The 20,000-nt window shown below is 42.6% G+C and overlaps 1 protein-coding gene across 1 annotated transcript in view; it reads left to right on the forward strand.

Annotated features, from left to right (window-relative positions):
- armh3 (armadillo like helical domain containing 3) overlaps positions 1-20,000 on the forward strand; it is a 63,503-nt gene that overhangs the window by 16,759 nt on the left and 26,744 nt on the right. Inside the window, exons 14-21 of the mRNA XM_082958667.1 lie at positions 816-909; positions 5,228-5,329; positions 6,409-6,467; positions 7,318-7,383; positions 7,482-7,551; positions 8,211-8,271; positions 8,917-9,005; positions 18,762-18,844. Coding sequence (XP_082814793.1) covers positions 816-909; positions 5,228-5,329; positions 6,409-6,467; positions 7,318-7,383; positions 7,482-7,551; positions 8,211-8,271; positions 8,917-9,005; positions 18,762-18,844 — 624 coding nt within the window. The remainder of the gene's footprint in view (positions 1-815; positions 910-5,227; positions 5,330-6,408; positions 6,468-7,317; positions 7,384-7,481; positions 7,552-8,210; positions 8,272-8,916; positions 9,006-18,761; positions 18,845-20,000) is intronic.

The following is a 20,000-nucleotide window of genomic DNA, read 5'->3' on the forward strand; positions in this document are numbered from 1 at the left end:
GGAGGGAGGCGGACAGAGAGGGTGAGGGAGGGAGGGAGGCGGACAGAGAGAGTGAGGGCGAGAAGCAGAGAGAGAGGGTGGGAGTGAGTGAGGGAGGCAGAGAGAGAGGTTGAGGGTGGGGGCAGAGAGAGAGGTTGAGGGTGGGGGCAGAGAGAGAGGGTGAGGGAGGGAGGTATAGAGAGAGAGGGTGAGGGAGGGAGGTATAGAGAGAGGGGGTGAGGGAGGTATAGAGAGGGGGTGAGGGAGGTATATAGAGAGGGGGTGAGGGAGGTATATAGAGAGGGGGTGAGGGAGGTATATAGAGAGAGGGTGAGGGGGGTATAGAGAGAGAGGGTGAGGGAGGTATAGAGAGGGGGTGAGGGGGTATAGAGAGGGGGTGAGGGGGGTATAGAGAGGGGGTGAGGGAGGTATAGAGAGGTGGTGAGGGAGGTATAGAGAGGTGGTGAGGGGGGTATAGAGAGGGGGTGAGGGAGGTATAGAGAGGGGGTGAGGGAGGTATAGAGAGGGGGTGAGGGAGGTATAGAGAGGGGGTGAGGGAGGTATAGTGAGGGGGTAATTCGTTCTTTTTCTGAAGTCAGTGTTTTAGTTCTATCAGGCGCCAGCAGCTCTGATGTCTGATAGTGTTGTATAGAATGACCTGACGCTGATTGGAGAGGAGAACAAATTGGGGGAATTGTCTTTGTTTTGGTTTCATCTGCTCAGCTTTCCTTGAAAGTCATGTTCTCTCTCCCTCTAATCCCGCTATCTCTCCGTCTGCCTCCTCTACCTCTCTTTCCCCTCCTCACTCATTTGCTCTGTCACCTGTCAATCAACAGAGTCACCCAGAGATTGACATCCCGACCACACCCATCACCCCTGTTCTGACCACTCCCACGACGCCGCTCGGCACAACCCCGCCCTCTATGGACAGTGAGTAACATGATTGGTCCTGTCTCTTATTCCATGAATGAATGAAATGTACAAATTAATTGTTGACTGAATGAGTGAATGAATGAATGAAATGAAACCTTTATTAGTAGTAATATTCACTAGTGTTTAAATTGACGTAGTTTTCTAGTTTGTATTTTTTCTCTTTCCTGTTTTGTGTTACTGGGGTAATTGTGGAAAATGGAACGGTTGGCCAGAGTCAACCAAGACCCCTTTAATTCCCTTCCCCCTTAAAACCAGTGGACATAGAAGGAAACATTTTAAGAAGCGTCTGAAACATTCTGTTTTAAAGAAATACGTTTCTCGTCATTGTTTTTGGCCGTCCATTTTTGATAACCCCTCCGTACACATTTACATTACATTTACATTTACGTCATTTAGCAGACGCTCTTATCCAGAGCGACTTACAAATTGGTGCATTCACCTTATGAGATCCAGTGGAACAACCACTTTACAATAGTGCATCTAAATCTTTTATTGGGGGGGGTTAGAAGGATTACTTTATCCTATCCCAGGTATTCCTTGAAGAGGTGGGGTTTCAGGTGTCTCCGGAAGGTGGTGATTGACTCCGCTGTCCTGGCGTCGTGAGGGAGCTTGTTCCACCATTGGGGTGCCAGAGCAGCGAACAGTTTTGACTGGGCTGAGCGGGAACTGTGCTTCCTCAGAGGTAGGGGGGCCAGCAGGCCAGAGGTGGATGAACGCAGTGCCCTTCTTTGGGTGTAGGGACTGATCAGAGCCTGAAGGTACGGAGGTGCCGTTCCCCTCACAGCTCCGAAGGCAAGCACCATGGTCTTGTAGCCGACGTACACGTACGCACACGCACACACAATCTGAACCTGTTCAGGTCACGTGCAGTGTAACTGTTAAAACATGCATGGTGGGTGTTTCTCGCTAAAAGCCATTTGCTGTATGAAATATTAACGGAACTGGCTTCAAATACAGATGAATCTTTCAGGTAGAGAACTATGTCACGACACACACACACACACACCCTTTTCCCCCTGTGGACCATGTGCTTGGCTGGCTCATGTTCATGATGTCATAACCAGTCGTCTTGGAACTGATCCAGTCAGCCAGGATTGGAGGGAAGGTGGGATGAGGACAAATCAAAATGGAGGGAGGAGAAGTTGTTGGCTCTTGTTTTATCTGCTAAACTAGCTTCTGAGGTGTGAGATCCAGCTGACTGTCTCGGATAGAGTCTTGACTAGCTAATAGTGGATCACGTCATAGCTTCTCTTCTTCTTGTCTCTACCGACAGTAACGTTCATTATTAGGTCGAGCGTTCAACATCCAAATAACATTCCATTAACGTTACTGTGAAGTTAAATGAACGTTGTTGAACTTAAATGGCCGTGTCTCTCTCCCTACCAGTGATGGATGTTGCAGTGGAGTGGTTGAGGGGTCTCTCCCGGGAGTTGTTGAGGGGTCTTTCCCTGGAGTTGTTGAGTTGTTGAGGGGTCTCTCCCTGGAGTTGTTGAGGGGTCTTTCCCTGGAGTTGTTGAGGGGTCTTTCCCTGGAGTTGTTGAGGGGTCTCTCCCTTGAGTTGTTGTGGGGTTGAGGGGTCACTCCCTGGAGTTGTTGTGGGGTTGAGGGGTCACTCCCTGGAGTTGTTGAGGGGTCTCTCCCTTGAGTTGTTGTGGGGTTGAGGGGTCACTCCCTGGAGTTGTTGTGGGGTTGAGGGGTCACTCCCTGGAGTTGTTGTGGGGTTGAGGGGTCACTCCCTGGAGTTGTTGAGGGGTCTCTCCCTGGAGTTGTTGAGGGGTCTTTCCCTGGAGTTGTTGAGTTGTTGAGGGGTCTCTCCCTGGAGTTGTTGTGGGGTTGAGGGGTCACTCCCTGGAGTTGTGGGGTTGAGGGGTCACTCCCTGGAGTTGTTGAGGGGTTGAGGGGTCTCTCCCTGGAGTTGTTGAGGGGTCTCTCCCTGGAGTTGTTGAGGGGTCTCTCCCTGGAGTTGTTGAGGGGTTGAGGGGTCACTCCCTGGAGTTGTTGAGGGGTCTCTCCCTGGAGTTGTTGAGGGGTCTATCCCTGGAGTTGTTGTGGGGTTGAGGGGTCTCTCCCTGGAGTTGTTGAGGGGTCTCTCCCTGGAGTTGTTGAGGGGTCTATCCCTGGAGTTGTTGAGGGGTCTATCCCTGGAGTTGTTGAGGGGTCTATCCCTGGAGTTGTTGAGGGGTCTCTCCCTGGAGGTTGTGGGTGAGGCGTCTCTCCCTGGAGTTGTTGAGGGGTTGAGGGGTCTCTCTCTGTTAAAGGATCTGTGTTTTGTATTTCCACTATGAGGTTGGAATAATGCTGTGAAAATGTTAGAGAAAATGCCAATGCCCTTTTAGTGTAAGAGCTGTTTGAAAGGACTGCCTGAAATGTCAGCCTGTTTTGGTGGGGTGGAGTTTTGACCTTTCTGGTGACATCACCAGGCGGTAAATTAGTTAACTTCTATGGGCTAGCGTCCCACCTGCGGCTCACAATATCAACAGCCAGTGAAATAGCATGGCGCGAAATGCAAAAACCTCATAATTTCATTTTCTCAATCAATCAACTATTTTACACCATTTTAAAGATAAACTTCTCGTTAATCTAACCACATTGTCCAATTTCAAAAAGGCTTTACGGCGAAAGCATAAAATTAGATTATGTTAGGACATAAACTTCACAAGAAAAACCACACAGCCATTTTCCAAGCAAGGACATGCATCACAAAAACCAAAAATACAGCTAAAATATTCACTAACCTTTGATGATCTTCATCAGATGGCACTCATAGGACTTCATGTTACACAATACATGTATGTTTTGCTCGATAAAGTTCATATTTATATCCAAAAAACCCATTTTACATTGGCGCGTGATGTTCAGAAAATGTATTCCCACCAAAACTTTCGGTGAATGAGCACATCAATTTACAAAAATACTCATAAACGTTGATAAAATTTACAACAGTTATTGAAAGAATTATAGATATACTTCTCCTTAATGCAACTGCGGTGTCAGATTTTAAAATAGCTTTACTGAGAAAGCACATTTTTCAATATTCTGAGTACATAGCTCAACCATCAAAGCAAGCTATACAGATACTCGCCAAGTTCTGGGGTCAACTAAACTCAGAATTAGTATTATAAATATTCCCTTACCTTTGCTGATCTTCATCAGAATGCACTCCCAGGACTCCCACTTCCACAAGAAATATTATTGTTGTTCGAAATACTCCATATTTATGTCCAAATACCTCCGTTTTGTTCGCGCGTTCAGATCACTATCCAAAGGCATAACGCGCGAGCGTAAATCCAGACACGAAAAGTCAAATAGTTCCATTACCGTTCGTAGAAACATGTCAAACGTTGTTTACAATCAATCCTTAGGGTCTTTTTAACATAAAACGTTGATAATATTCCAACCGGACAATAGCGTACTCATTACAGAGGAAAAAGGAGCGGCGCGCCAAATGTACCCGCGCAGTAAACAACTCACTGGTCCCAGGCAGTCCACTCATTGACTGAGCTCGTATTTTCTGCCCAGTAACAGGAGAAGGATGAAACACGTTTCTAAAGGCTGTTGACACCCAATGGAAACCTTAGGAAGTGCAACGTGACCCCACAGACACTGTAGTTTTGATAGGGATTCATTTACATTACATTTTAGTCATTTAGCAGATGCTCTTATCCAGAGCGACTTACAGTAGTGAATGAAAACATTTCATTTCATGCATTTTTTATTTTTTTTGTACTGGCCCCCCGTGGGAATCAAACCCACAACCCTGGTGTTGCACACACCATGCTGGCGTTGCAAACACCATGCTCTACCAACTGAGCCACAGGGAAGCCAAAAGAAGAACTACAATTCTCAGATTTCCCACTTCCTGGTTGGATTTTTCTCATGTTTTTGCCAGCCATATGAGTTCTGTTATACTCACAGACATCATTCAAACAGTTTTAGAAACTTCAGAGTGTTTTCTATCCAAATCGACTAATAATATGCAAATATTTGACTCTGGGCCTGAGTATTAGGCAGTTTACTCTGGGCACGCTTTTCATCCAAAAATGAAAATACTGCCCCCTATACCTTAAAAGGTAATAGACCAATAAGAGAGTTCCGAACTTTTCTGCCGACAACGGCACATTTTCAGTTGTCCCCTCCCCACCCAGACCACTCCCAGACTGTCCTAGCTAAATCCTTGCTTCATGCCAAGAAGCTATTTTCGTTTGTTTTCAAATAAAACGGTGAAAAACAATCACAGTAAGGTACTTAGCTGTTACCCAACATTTCAACATAACATTAGTATAATGTTGAACCAACGTTGTGTCCTGCTTTCCAGTGATGAACTCTTCAGAACTTCCCCTGGATCCTAACCTTCAGACCAGTAACCTGCTCATCACCTTCCTCAAGTATTCCTCCATCGTCATGCAGGACACCAAAGGTTTCAATACACGGCTACCTCTCTCTCTCTACCACTCTCTATCTCTCGACCACCATCTCTCTCTATCTCTCTCTCTCTCTCTCTCTACCTCTCTCTACCTCTATTAGGGCTGACAACCTCATTCCACGGAGGATCTAGTGTCAGGTGGTTTTTGGTTAGACAACCAGGTGAGGGGAGTTCCTTATTAATTAGTGAGCTTAATTCATCAATCATAAAAAAAAAAAAAAGGATTCGAACCAGGGTCTGTAATGACGCCTCTCGCACTGAGATGCAGTGCTTTGGACCGCTGCGCCACTAAACAAGAAAATAATCAAGTCCAAGGGAGGAGTGAAAACCCACAGACACTCAGTCCTCTGTGGAATGAGTTAACACGTGATCTATATCTATCTATACCCTCTATCAAATACTCCTCCACAGTCACTCTCTATCCTCTATCACTTCACCAAATACTCCTCCACAGTCACTCTCTATCCTCTATCACTTCATCAAATACTCCTCCACAGTCACTCTCTATCCTCTATCACTTCACCAAATACTCCTCCACAGTCACTTTCTATCCTCTATCACTTCACCAAATACTCCTCCACAGTCACTCTCTATCCTCTATCACTTCATCAAATACTCCTCCACAGTCACTCTCTATCACTTCATCAAATACTCCTCCACAGTCACTCTCTCTATCTCTGTCTATTTATTCACTCTATCTCTATACCCTCTATCATGTACTTTCTTTCATTCCTTATTTTCTTGTTCAGTACTTCCCCCCCTTTCTTCTCCTCTCTTCCCCCACTTCTCTCAATCCTCTTCTCAAAATACCAGCTGTCAAGTTGTCCTCCCTCTCTCTCATTCCCCCTTCTTGCTACTTTGCCTCAATGTTTATCTATCTCCCTCATCTGTCCTTTCTCATCCTTCCTGTCTCCCCTCTCCTTATTCCAGATGAACGGTGCCAGATTCATTGTCTCTCTCTTTCTCTTTCTCCTCCTCTTTCTCTCTCTCTCTCTCTCTGCCTCTGTCTCTGTCCTCTCTCTGTCCTCTCTCTCTCTCTCTCGCTCTCTCTCTCGCTCTCTCTCTCCCCCCAGATGAACACAGACTCAACAGTGCCAGACTCTGTCTTATCATCCTCACCTGTATAACGGAGGTATGTACACCTGTGTGACGGAGGTATGTACACCTGTGTGACGGAGGTATGTACACCTGTGTGACGGAGGTATGTACACCTGTGTGACGGAGGTATGTACACCTGTGTGACGGAGGTATGTACACCTGTGTGACGGAGGTATGTACACCTGTGTGACGGAGGTATGTACACCTGTATAACGGAGGTATGTACACCTGTATGACGGAGGTATGTACACCTGTGTGACGGAGGTATGTACACCTGTGTGACGGAGGTATGTACACCTGTGTGACGGAGGTATGTACACCTGTGTGACGGAGGTATGTACACCTGTATAACGGGTGGGGGGTCTCAATCTCTCTGCTTCTCCATCCCTTTCGCTCTTATTGTCTCTCTCCTCTTTGATCTCTCTCTCTCTGTCTTTCTCTCTGTCCTATAGGACCAGTATGCTGATGTCTTTCTCTCTGTCCTATAGGACCAGTATGCTGATGCCTTTCTCTCTGTCCTATAGGACCAGTATGCTGATGTCTTTCTCTCTGTCCTATAGGACCAGTATGCTGATGTCTTTCTCTCTGTCCTATAGGACCAGTATGCTGATGTCTTTCTCTCTGTCCTATAGGACCAGTATGCTGATGTCTTTCTCTCTGTCCTATAGGACCAGTATGCTGATGTCTTTCTCTCTGTCCTATAGGACCAGTATGCTGATGTCTTTCTCTCTGTCCTATAGGACCAGTATGCTGATGTCTTTCTCTCTGTCCTATAGGACCAGTATGCTGATGTCTTTCTCTCTGTCCTATAGGACCAGTATGCTGATGTCTTTCTCTCTGTCCTATAGGACCAGTATGCTGATGTCTTTCTCTCTGTCCTATAGGACCAGTATGCTGATGCCTTTCTCCATGACGACAACATGAACTTCAGAGTCAATCTACATAGAATGGTAAGAGTGTGTGTGTGTGTGTGTGTGTGTGTGTGTGTGTGTGTGTGTGTGTGTGTGTGTGTGTGTGTGTGTGTTCAACCTCTGCTCTGTGTATACAGCCCATGAGACACAGGAAAAAGGCAGCAGAGAAGAACGTCCCGTCCAGACCACTGGTGTGTGCTGTTCTAGGTAGGTGGAACCATTCATGGTATAGTCTATAGTCACTATTGTAGCTGTGGGTCAGAGCATTAAGAGCTTCATATACATTTCAATTGTACAGTAAAGGCTCTCTGTCTCTCTCTCTCTGTCTATCTCTCGCTCTCTTTCTCCCTGTCTGTCTCTCTCTGTCTCTGTCCCCCTCTGTCTGTCTGTCCCCCTCTGTCTGTCTGTCTGTCTGTCTGTCTGTCTGTCTGTCTGTCTGTCTGTCTGTCTGTCTGTCTGTCTCTCTCTCTGTCTCTGTCTCTCTCTGTCTCTCTGTCTCTCTCTCTGTCTCTCTCAATTCAATTTGCTTTATTGGCATGACGTAACAATGTACATATTGCCAAAGCTTATTTTGGATATTTACAATATAAAAATAATAAAAATGAGAATCAAAATTGTCAACGGGACAACAGTAACAACAATAACCAAGGGTCAAAATAACCACACATTCAACAATAACAATAAGCATACAGTAGAGGACATGTGCAGGTTGATTGGTCTGTCAGACACTGTCCCTCATCTTATGACAGGCAGCAATGTAGTGCGCTGCCAACCCACAGCTCTCTGCATCCTCCCCCAACAGGACGGGTAGCCTACTCTCATCAGAGAGGTCTTTGAAACCTTAATCTCTCTCTCTCACTCCCCAGACCTGATGGTTGAGTTTATCGTAACTCATATGATGAAGGACTTTCCTATGGATCTCTACATGTAAGATGGCTGCCCTGTGTCTCACACTTTACAATCAACCAAATATGTTACTACACTACCCAGATGCACACATTACAAATGTGTTTAATCATGATACGTGTGTGTGTGTGTGTGTGTGTGTGTGTGTGTGTGTGTGTGTGTGTGTGTGTGTGATATGGTGTGTGTGTGTGTATATGGTGTGTGTGTGTGTGTATATATGGTGTGTGTGTGTGTCTGTGTGTGTATATATGGTGTGTGTGTGTATATATGGTGTGTATATATGGTGCGTATATATGGTGCGTGTGTGTGTGTGTATATATGGTGTGTGTGTATATATGATATGTGTGTGTGTGTATATGGTGTGTGTGTGTGTATATATGGTGTGTGTGTGTGTGTGTGTGTGTGTGTGTATATATATGGTGTGTGTATATATGGTGTGTGTGTGTGTGTGTGTATATATGGTGTGTGTGTATATATGGTGCGTGTGTGTGTGTATATATGGTGTGTGTGTATATATATGGTGTGTGTATATATGGTGCGTGTGTGTGTGTATATATGGTGTGTGTGTGTATATATGGTGTGTATATATGGTGCGTGTGTGTGTCTGTATATATGGTGTGTGTGTATATATGGTGTGTGTGTGTGTGTATGGTGTGTGTCCACCAGGCGTTGTGTACAGGTGATCCACAAGCTGATCTGCTACCAGAAGAAATGCAGAATCAGGTTACACTATACCTGGAGAGAACTGTGGTCAGGTAGGAACACACACACACACACACACACACACACACACACACACACACACACACACACACACACACACACACACACAGCAGTTAGGAAAATGTGGCGCCGGACATTTGACAGGCAGCATGTACATTTTCCGGGTATTTGAGAAATGTACCGGACCCATCTGCATCGGGTGTGTGACATGATCAGGGCGCTCACCACGGTGCTCACCACGGTGCTCACCACGGTGCTCACCACAGTGCTCAGCACGGTGCTCAGCAGGACAGAAATCACATTTAAATATGGTCATTCACATCAACAGAACATGTTGGGGATGCAATGACGGGCTCTTCTTACTGAACGTTGATGCACACTTTGAAGATGTTAGAATAACTGTCCACATTTACTTTCCCTCAACCAACAAGACGAGTCACAAACAACAACATCACTAGCCTGTCAGTCTACTATCCCCCATAGTAGAAACCTATTCTATTGGTCAGCTTGTGGAGAGAGAAATAGTCTAAACCAAACAGACTCTGGGACAGTTATGGGAAGATGGATCCCAAATTCATTCAACCAGTAGGACCAGGCTATGTTAAAATACAACTTAAAAAGCAATGAGGCTGATGCAACAGATCAGAACGTTTTAGTTTAAAATGTTAATTAACTATTATTTCTTGACATTATAAGTGCAGTAGGCAGTAGGCAGTAGGCAGGAGGCAGGAGGCAGGAGGCAGGAGGCAGGAGGCAGGAGGCAGGAGGCAGTAGGCAGGAGGCAGGAGGCAGTAGGCAGGAGGCAGTAGGCAGTAGGCAGGAGGCAGTAGCCAGGAGGCAGTAGCCAGGAGGCAGTAGCCAGGAGGCAGTAGCCAGGAGGCAGAAGGCAGAAGGCAGTAGCCAGGAGGCAGAAGGCAGTAGCCAGGAGGCAGGAGGCAGGAGGCAGGAGGCAGGAGGCAGGAGGCAGTAGGCTGTAGGCTGTAGACTGTAGACTGTAGACTGTAGACTGTAGACTGTAGACTGTAGACTGTAGGCAGGAGACAGTAGACAGTAGACAGTAGGCAGTAGGCAGTAGGCAGAAGGCAGTAGCCAGGAGGCAGAAGGCAGTAGCCAGTAGACTATGTGTGAATGTTGGTTCCATAATGAAATGAACTGGAGGGAAACTCCGTTTCATGTGACAGAGATGAAAATAGCTGGTAGAAATGTAGGAGGAGACATCTGATATACAACAACGAGCAGGGTTGATAATACGACTAGGACTGTGTCTTTAGTTATGGACAATCAGAGAAAGTTGATGTAGAAGATTTACCTACGGATATGGTCTGATTTTAGGCTACTTTGAAGCAAGGTAAGACATGCTTTATAATATGCAGTGAAACGTTCAGGTTTCAGTCAGTGAAGTATGTTTTCGAAATACCTTCTGCCTCCATCTCATTGCGAAGTGGTGTGTGACGCTGTGATGAAGGCTTCCTTTCGTTGCCTGTTCATTTTGCTGTTTGAGGAGCTGCAGCAGCAGCAGCTCTCACGCTGTCCGACACATTTTACTCTCAAAGGATCTGTAGGCTGTACGCGCGTGATAAATAACATGCATTACCAATATACTGTACACGTGACAATTTAAGTCCACTAAATTATGCAAATGAACCAATAGACCAATAAGAATGGCCGGTCAAATGTATTTCCATCAATGACCAGGCTGAAAATAATTATTCATCAATGGGATGTCTTCTTCTTCTCCCCGACAGTTCGCCTGAAGCAATTTTATTTATCGTTAAAAAATCTGTCAAAAGCCGTCTATTACCGACTAACGGGAACCCTGACACACACACACACACACACACACACACACACACACACACACACACACACTTAAACATATTCAGAACACACACACACACTTAAACACATTCAGAACACACACACACACTTAAACACATTCAGAACACACACACACTTAAACACATTCAGAACACACACACACACACACGCAATTGATTGTCAGTGATGAGCAGAGAACAACACATGAATAATGTAAACCTTTGATCTCACGTTGTCTCTGCTGCTGTGATCAAACCAGTGTATGAAACATGAAACAGTTTGGGCCGTGTGTGTGTGTGTGTGTGTGTGTGTGTGTGTGTGTGTGTGTGTGTGTGTGTGTGTGTGTGAGACCGTGGGGGTTTTGTCTGAGTGTATGTTTTGAGCATGCACGTGTTTGTCCCCCACCACTGTCCCATCTCTAATCTTCCTCTGTCTCTGTGTGAATGTCTCTCCCGCGCCATGAATTATGCCTGTGTGTGTGTGTGTGTGTGTATATATGTGTGTCCATGAATTATGCCTGTGTGTGTGTGTGTATATATGTGTGTCCATGAATTATGCCTGTGTGTGTGTGTGTGTATATATGTGTGTCCATGAATTATGCCTGTGTGTGTGTGTGTCCATGAATTATGCCTGTGTGTGTGTGTCCATGAATTATGCCTGCGGCTGGTGCGCATGTGTGTGTGTCAGTCAGTCAGTGTGTGTGTGAATGTCTCTCTCCATGAATTATGCCTGCAGCTGGTGTGTGTGTGTGTGTGTGTGTGTGTGTGTGTGTGTGTGTGTGTGTGTGTGAATGTCTCCATGAATGATGCCTTAATAAAAGCACTGCTTTATAAATGTATTAATGTCCTCAGCTCTGCAGCTTCCAGTACTAACAGTATCCTCAGCTCTGCAGCTTCCTGTACTAACAGTATCCTCAGCTCTGCAGCTTCCTGTACCTACAGTATCCTCAGCTCTGCAGCTTCCTGTACTAACAGTATCCTCAGCTCTGCAGCTTCCTGTACTAACAGTATCCTCAGCTCTGCAGCTTCCTGTACCTACAGTATCCTCAGCTCTGCAGCTTCCTGAACTAACAGTATCCTCAGCTCTGCAGCTTCCTGTACTAACAGTATCCTCAGCTCTGCAGCTTCCTGTACTAACAGTATCCTCAGCTCTGCAGCTTCCTGTACTAACAGTATCCTCAGCTCTGCAGCTTCCTGTACTAACAGTATCCTCAGCTCTGCAGCTTCCTGTACTAACAGTATCCTCAGCTCTGCAGCTTCCTGTACTAACAGTATATTTTCTGCTCAGACCCTCAGCACACTAACAGTGTTGTTACTCTCTCTTCTCTTCCACCTCCTCTGTTTCCATTGTCTCACATACTAATGAGTCTGGCAGAGGGTCTGAACAGTTACAATGTACTTCTGTTTGTCCTTCCATTCAGAGATCGAAGTGTATTAGAATAATATTGTGGGTTTCTCCTGTCTGTTTCAGTGGTTGTGTTGTATTGTAGTGTAATAATATTGTGGGTTTCTCCTGTCTGTTTCAGTGGTTGTGTTGTATTGAAGTGTATTAGAATAATATTGTGGGTTTCTCCTGTCTGTTTCAGTGGTTGTGTTGTATTGTAGTGTATTAGAATAATATTGTGGGTTTCTCCTGTCTGTTTCAGTGGTTGTGTTGTATTGTAGTGTAATAATATTGTGGGTTTCTCCTGTCTGTTTCAGTGGTTGTGTTGTATTGAAGTGTATTAGAATAATATTGTGGGTTTCTCCTGTCTGTTTCAGTGGTTGTGTTGTATTGTAGTGTAATAATATTGTGGGTTTCTCCTGTCTGTTTCAGTGGTTGTGTTGTATTGAAGTGTAATAATATTGTGGGTTTCTCCTGTCTGTTTCAGTGGTTGTGTTGTATTGTAGTGTAATAATATTGTGGGTTTCTCCTGTCTGTTTCAGTGGTTGTGTTGTATTGTAGTGTAATAATATTGTGGGTTTCTCCTGTCTGTTTCAGTGGTTGTGTTGTATTGAAGTGTATTAGAATAATATTGTGGGTTTCTCCTGTCTGTTTCAGTGGTTGTGTTGTATTGTAGTGTAATAATATTGTGGGTTTCTCCTGTCTGTTTCAGTGGTTGTGTTGTATTGTAGTGTAATAATATTGTGGGTTTCTCCTGTCTGTTTCAGTGGTTGTGTTGTATTGAAGTGTATTAGAATAATATTGTGGGTTTCTCCTGTCTGTTTCAGTGGTTGTGTTGTATTGAAGTGTAATAATATTGTGGGTTTCTCCTGTCTGTTTCAGTGGTTGTGTTGTATTGTAGTGTAATAATATTGTGGGTTTCTCCTGTCTGTTTCAGTGGTTGTGTTGTATTGAAGTGTAATAATATTGTGGGTTTCTCCTGTCTGTTTCAGTGGTTGTGTTGTATTGTAGTGTAATAATATTGTGGGTTTCTCCTGTCTGTTTCAGTGGTTGTGTTGTATTGAAGTGTAATAATATTGTGGGTTTCTCCTGTCTGTTTCAGTGGTTGTGTTGTATTGAAGTGTATTAGAATAATATTGTGGGTTTCTCCTGTCTGTTTCAGTGGTTGTGTTGTATTGAAGTGTAATAATATTGTGGGTTTCTCCTGTCTGTTTCAGTGGTTGTGTTGTATTGTAGTGTATTAGAATAATATTGTGGGTTTCTCCTGTCTGTTTCAGTGGTTGTGTTGTATTGTAGTGTAATAATATTGTGGGTTTCTCCTGTCTGTTTCAGTGGTTGTGTTGTATTGAAGTGTAATAATATTGTGGGTTTCTCCTGTTTCAGTAGTTGTGTTGTATTGAAGTGTATTAGAATAATATTGTGGGTTTCTCCTGTCTGTTTCAGTGGTTGTGTTGTATTGAAGTGTAATAATATTGTGGGTTTCTCCTGTCTGTTTCAGTGGTTGTGTTGTAGTGTATTAGAATAATATTGTGGGTTTCTCCTGTCTGTTTCAGTGGTTGTGTTGTATTGAAGTGTAATAATATTGTGGGTTTCTCCTGTCTGTTTCAGTGGTTGTGTTGTATTGAAGTGTAATAATATTGTGGGTTTCTCCTGTCTGTTTCAGTGGTTGTAATGTATTATAATAATATTGTGGGTTTCTCCTGTCTGTTTCAGTGGTTGTGTTGTATTGTAGTGTATTAGAATAATATTGTGGGTTTCTCCTGTCTGTTTCAGTGGTTGTGTTGTATTGAAGTGTATTAGAATAATATTGTGGGTTTCTCCTGTCTGTTTCAGTGGTTGTGTTGTATTGTAGTGTATTAGAATAATGTTGTGGGTTTCTCCTGTCTGTTTCAGTAGTTGTAATGTATTAGAATAATATTGTGGGTTTCTCCTGTCTGTTTCAGTGGTTGTGTTGTATTGTAGTGTATTATAATAATATTGTGGGTTTCTCCTGTCTGTTTCAGTGGTTGTAATGTATTATAATAATATTGTGGGTTTCTCCTGTCTGTTTCAGTGGTTGTATTGTAGTGTATTAGAATAATATTGTGGGTTTCTCCTGTCTGTTTCAGTGGTTGTGTTGTATTGAAGTGTAATAATATTGTGGGTTTCTCCTGTCTGTTTCAGTGGTTGTGTTGTATTGAAGTGTAATAATATTGTGGGTTTCTCCTGTCTGTTTCAGTGGTTGTGTTGTATTGCAGTGTATTAGAATAATATTGTGGGTTTCTCCTGTCTGTTTCAGTGGTTGTGTTGTATTGAAGTGTAATAATATTGTGGGTTTCTCCTGTCTGTTTCAGTGGTTGTGTTGTATTGAAGTGTAATAATATTGTGGGTTTCTCCTGTCTGTTTCAGTGGTTGTGTTGTATTGAAGTGTAATAATATTGTGGGTTTCTCCTGTCTGTTTCAGTGGTTGTGTTGTATTGAAGTGTAATAATATTGTGGGTTTCTCCTGTCTGTTTCAGTGGTTGTGTTGTATTGAAGTGTAATAATATTGTGGGTTTCTCCTGTCTGTTTCAGTGGTTGTGTTGTATTGAAGTGTAATAATATTGTGGGTTTCTCCTGTCTGTTTCAGTGGTTGTGTTGTATTGAAGTGTAATAATATTGTGGGTTTCTCCTGTCTGTTTCAGTGGTTGTGTTGTATTGAAGTGTAATAATATTGTGGGTTTCTCCTGTCTGTTTCAGTGGTTGTGTTGTATTGAAGTGTAATAATATTGTGGGTTTCTCCTGTCTGTTTCAGTGGTTGTGTTGTATTGAAGTGTAATAATATTGTGGGTTTCTCCTGTCTGTTTCAGTGGTTGTGTTGTATTGAAGTGTAATAATATTGTGGGTTTCTCCTGTCTGTTTCAGTGGTTGTGTTGTATTGTAGTGTAATAATATTGTGGGTTTCTCCTGTCTGTTTCAGTGGTTGTGTTGTATTGAAGTGTAATAATATTGTGGGTTTCTCCTGTCTGTTTCAGTGGTTGTGTTGTATTGTAGTGTAATAATATTGTGGGTTTCTCCTGTCTGTTTCAGTGGTTGTGTTGTATTGAAGTGTAATAATATTGTGGGTTTCTCCTGTCTGTTTCAGTGGTTGTGTTGTATTGTAGTGTAATAATATTGTGGGTTTCTCCTGTCTGTTTCAGTGGTTGTGTTGTATTGAAGTGTAATAATATTGTGGGTTTCTCCTGTCTGTTTCAGTGGTTGTGTTGTATTGAAGTGTATTAGAATAATATTGTGGGTTTCTCCTGTCTGTTTCAGTGGTTGTGTTGTATTGAAGTGTATTAGAATAATATTGTGGGTTTCTCCTGTCTGTTTCAGTGGTTGTGTTGTATTGAAGTGTAATAATATTGTGGGTTTCTCCTGTCTGTTTCAGTGGTTGTGTTGTATTGTAGTGTAATAATATTGTGGGTTTCTCCTGTCTGTTTCAGTGGTTGTGTTGTATTGAAGTGTAATAATATTGTGGGTTTCTCCTGTCTGTTTCAGTGGTTGTGTTGTATTGTAGTGTAATAATATTGTGGGTTTCTCCTGTCTGTTTCAGTGGTTGTGTTGTATTGAAGTGTAATAATATTGTGGGTTTCTCCTGTCTGTTTCAGTGGTTGTGTTGTATTGAAGTGTATTAGAATAATATTGTGGGTTTCTCCTGTCTGTTTCAGTGGTTGTGTTGTATTGAAGTGTAATAATATTGTGGGTTTCTCCTGTCTGTTTCAGTGGTTGTGTTGTATTGTAGTGTATTAGAATAATATTGTGGGTTTCTCCTGTCTGTTTCAGTGGTTGTGTTGTATTGTAGTGTAATAATATTGTGGGTTTCTCCTGTCTGTTTCAGTGGTTGTGTTGTATTGAAGTGTAATAATATTGTGGGTTTCTCCTGTTTCAGTGGTTGTGTTGTATTGAAGTGTATTAGAATAATATTGTGGGTTTCTCCTGTCTGTTTCAGTGGTTGTGTTGTATTGAAGTGTAATAATATTGTGGGTTTCTCCTGTCTGTTTCAGTGGTTGTGTTGTATTGAAGTGTAATAATATTGTGGGTTTCTCCTGTCTGTTTCAGTGGTTGTGTTGTATTGAAGTGTAATAATATTGTGGGTTTCTCCTGTCTGTTTCAGTGGTTGTGTTGTATTGAAGTGTAATAATATTGTGGGTTTCTCCTGTCTGTTTCAGTGGTTGTAATGTATTATAATAATATTGTGGGTTTCTCCTGTCTGTTTCAGTGGTTGTGTTGTATTGTAGTGTATTAGAATATTATTGTGGGTTTCTCCTGTCTGTTTCAGTGGTTGTGTTGTATTGAAGTGTATTAGAATAATATTGTGGGTTTCTCCTGTCTGTTTCAGTGGTTGTGTTGTATTGAAGTGTAATAATATTGTGGGTTTCTCCTGTCTGTTTCAGTGGTTGTGTTGTATTGAAGTGTAATAATATTGTGGGTTTCTCCTGTCTGTTTCAGTGGTTGTGTTGTATTGAAGTGTAATAATATTGTGGGTTTCTCCTGTCTGTTTCAGTGGTTGTGTTGTATTGTAGTGTAATAATATTGTGGGTTTCTCCTGTCTGTTTCAGTGGTTGTGTTGTATTGAAGTGTAATAATATTGTGGGTTTCTCCTGTCTGTTTCAGTGGTTGTGTTGTATTGTAGTGTAATAATATTGTGGGTTTCTCCTGTCTGTTTCAGTGGTTGTGTTGTATTGAAGTGTAATAATATTGTGGGTTTCTCCTGTCTGTTTCAGTGGTTGTGTTGTATTGAAGTGTAATAATATTGTGGGTTTCTCCTGTCTGTTTCAGTGGTTGTGTTGTATTGTAGTGTATTAGAATAATATTGTGGGTTTCTCCTGTCTGTTTCAGTGGTTGTGTTGTATTGTAGTGTAATAATATTGTGGGTTTCTCCTGTCTTTTTCAGTGGTTGTGTTGTATTGAAGTGTAATAATATTGTGGGTTTCTCCTGTCTGTTTCAGTGGTTGTGTTGTATTGTAGTGTAATAATATTGTGGGTTTCTCCTGTCTGTTTTAGTGTTAGTGTTGTATTGAAGTGTAATAATATTGTGGGTTTCTCCTGTCTGTTTCAGTGGTTGTATTGTAGTGTATTAGAATAATATTGTGGGTTTCTCCTGTCTGTTTCAGTGGTTGTGTTGTATTGTAGTGTAATAATATTGTGGGTTTCTCCTGTCTGTTTCAGTGGTTGTGTTGTATTGAAGTGTAATAATATTGTGGTTTTCTCCTGTCTGTTTCAGTGGTTGTGTTGTATTGTAGTGTAATAATATTGTGGGTTTCTCCTGTCTGTTTCAGTGGTTGTGTTGTATTGAAGTGTATTAGAATAATATTGTGGGTTTCTCCTGTCTGTTTCAGTGGTTGTGTTGTATTGAAGTGTATTAGAATAATATTGTGGGTTTCTCCTGTCTGTTTCAGTGGTTGTGTTGTATTGTAGTGTAATAATATTGTGGGTTTCTCCTGTCTGTTTCAGTGGTTGTATTGTAGTGTATTAGAATAATATTGTGGGTTTCTCCTGTCTGTTTCAGTGGTTGTATTGTATTGAAGTGTAATAATATTGTGGGTTTCTCCTGTTTGTTTCAGTGGTTGTGTTGTATTGAAGTGTATTAGAATAATATTGTGGGTTTCTCCTGTCTGTTTCAGTGGTTGTGTTGTATTGAAGTGTAATAATATTGTGGGTTTCTCCTGTCTGTTTCAGTGTTAGTGTTGTATTGAAGTGTAATAATATTGTGGGTTTCTCCTGTCTGTTTCAGTGGTTGTGTTGTATTGAAGTGTAATAATATTGTGGGTTTCTCCTGTCTGTTTCAGTGGTTGTGTTGTATTGAAGTGTATTAGAATAATATTGTGGGTTTCTCCTGTCTGTTTCAGTGGTTGTGTTGTATTGAAGTGTATTAGAATAATATTGTGGGTTTCTCCTGTCTGTTTCAGTGGTTGTGTTGTATTGAAGTGTAATAATATTGTGGGTTTCTCCTGTTTGTTTCAGTGGTTGTGTTGTATTGAAGTGTATTAGAATAATATTGTGGGTTTCTCCTGTCTGTTTCAGTGGTTGTGTTGTATTGTAGTGTAATAATATTGTGGGTTTCTCCTGTCTGTTTCAGTGGTTGTGTTGTATTGCAGTGTATTAGAATAATATTGTGGGTTTCTCCTGTCTGTTTCAGTGGTTGTGTTGTATTGAAGTGTAATAATATTGTGGGTTTCTCCTGTCTGTTTCAGTGGTTGTGTTGTGTTGTAGTGTAATAATATTGTGGGTTTCTCCTGTCTGTTTCAGTGGTTGTGTTGTGTTGTAGTGTAATAATATTGTGGGTTTCTCCTGTCTGTTTCAGTGGTTGTGTTGTATTGTAGTGTAATAATATTGTGGGTTTCTCCTGTCTGTTTCAGTGGTTGTGTTGTATTGAAGTGTAATAATATTGTGGGTTTCTCCTGTCTGTTTCAGTGGTTGTGTTGTAGTGTATTAGAATAATATTGTGGGTTTCTCCTGTCTGTTTCAGTGGTTGTGTTGTATTGAAGTGTAATAATATTGTGGGTTTCTCCTGTCTGTTTCAGTGGTTGTGTTGTAGTGTATTAGAATAATATTGTGGGTTTCTTTGCCTTCTCTTTTTCCACCAGCTCTGATCAACCTGTTGAAATTCCTGCTGTCCAATGAGACCGTTCTGTTGGCCAAGCACAACATCTTCCACCTGGCTCTACTGGTGAGAACACGCACATCTACTAATACCTATCCCTAGACCCTAGCTCCTAGACCCTAGCTCCTAACCCCTAGCTCCTAACCCCCTGACCCTAACCCCTAGCTCCTAACCCCTAGACCCTGACCTTAACCCCTAGCTCCTAACCCCTAGACACTAACTCCCAAGCCCCTAACCCCTAGACCCTAATCCATAGACCCCTAGATCTTAACCCCTAGCTCCTAAACCCTAGACCTTAACCCAAAAACATTTTTGACGGTTTTTGATGAACAAATTGGTCCAAATATATATGTGGCCCTCGGCTGAAAACTTTTCCTTCCCTAGCCTCTAACACTAGACTGTTCTGTTGGCCTCTAACACTAGACTGTTCTGTTGGCCTCTAACACTAGACTGTTCTGTTGGCCCCTAGCCTCTAACACTAGACTGTTCTTAGCCTCTAACACTAGACTGTTCTTTTGGCCCCTAGCCTCTAACACTAGACTGTTCTGTTGGCACCTAGCCTCTAACACTAACACTAGACTGTTCTGTTGGCCCCTGGTCCCAAACACTAGACTGTTCTGTTGGCCCCTGGTCCCAAACACTAAACTGTTCTGTTGGCCCCTGGTCCCAAACACTAAACTGTTCTGTTGGCCCCTGGTCCCAAACACTAGACTGTTCTGTTGGCCCCTGGTCCCAAACACAACATCTTTCACATGGCCTTGCTGGTGAGAACACCCACACACAGATTTGCACGCACACACACACCCTTCCGCTCCCTCATCTTGTATCTGTGTCCGTGTGTGTGTGTGTCCGTAAAATTATTTCAGAGCTTTTTTAATGTACATTCCAAAGCCAAAAATAGTGAACATTCTATTGTCTCAGTCAGGTCCACACTGGGTAGACATCAATAGAAAAATAGGACATTACTATGAAATAATGAAACATTACTGTATATTACTTATACTTATTTTTATTTCCTTAAAGTCATTATCTCTGTTAAGGCTGTAGCAGTCAGCCAGCCAGACAACATTATCTCTGTTAAGGCTGTACCAGTCAGCTAGCCAGACAACATTATCTCTGTTCAGGCAGTAGCAGTCAGCCAGCCAGACAACATTATCTCTGTTCAGGCAGTAGCAGTCAGCCAGCCAGACAACGTTATCTCTGTTCAGGCAGTAGCAGTCAG

This window comes from Salmo salar, chromosome 12 (assembly GCF_965601325.2).
Source record: "Salmo salar chromosome 12, fSalSal1, whole genome shotgun sequence".
NCBI classification, from domain to species: Eukaryota; Metazoa; Chordata; class Actinopteri; order Salmoniformes; family Salmonidae; genus Salmo; species Salmo salar.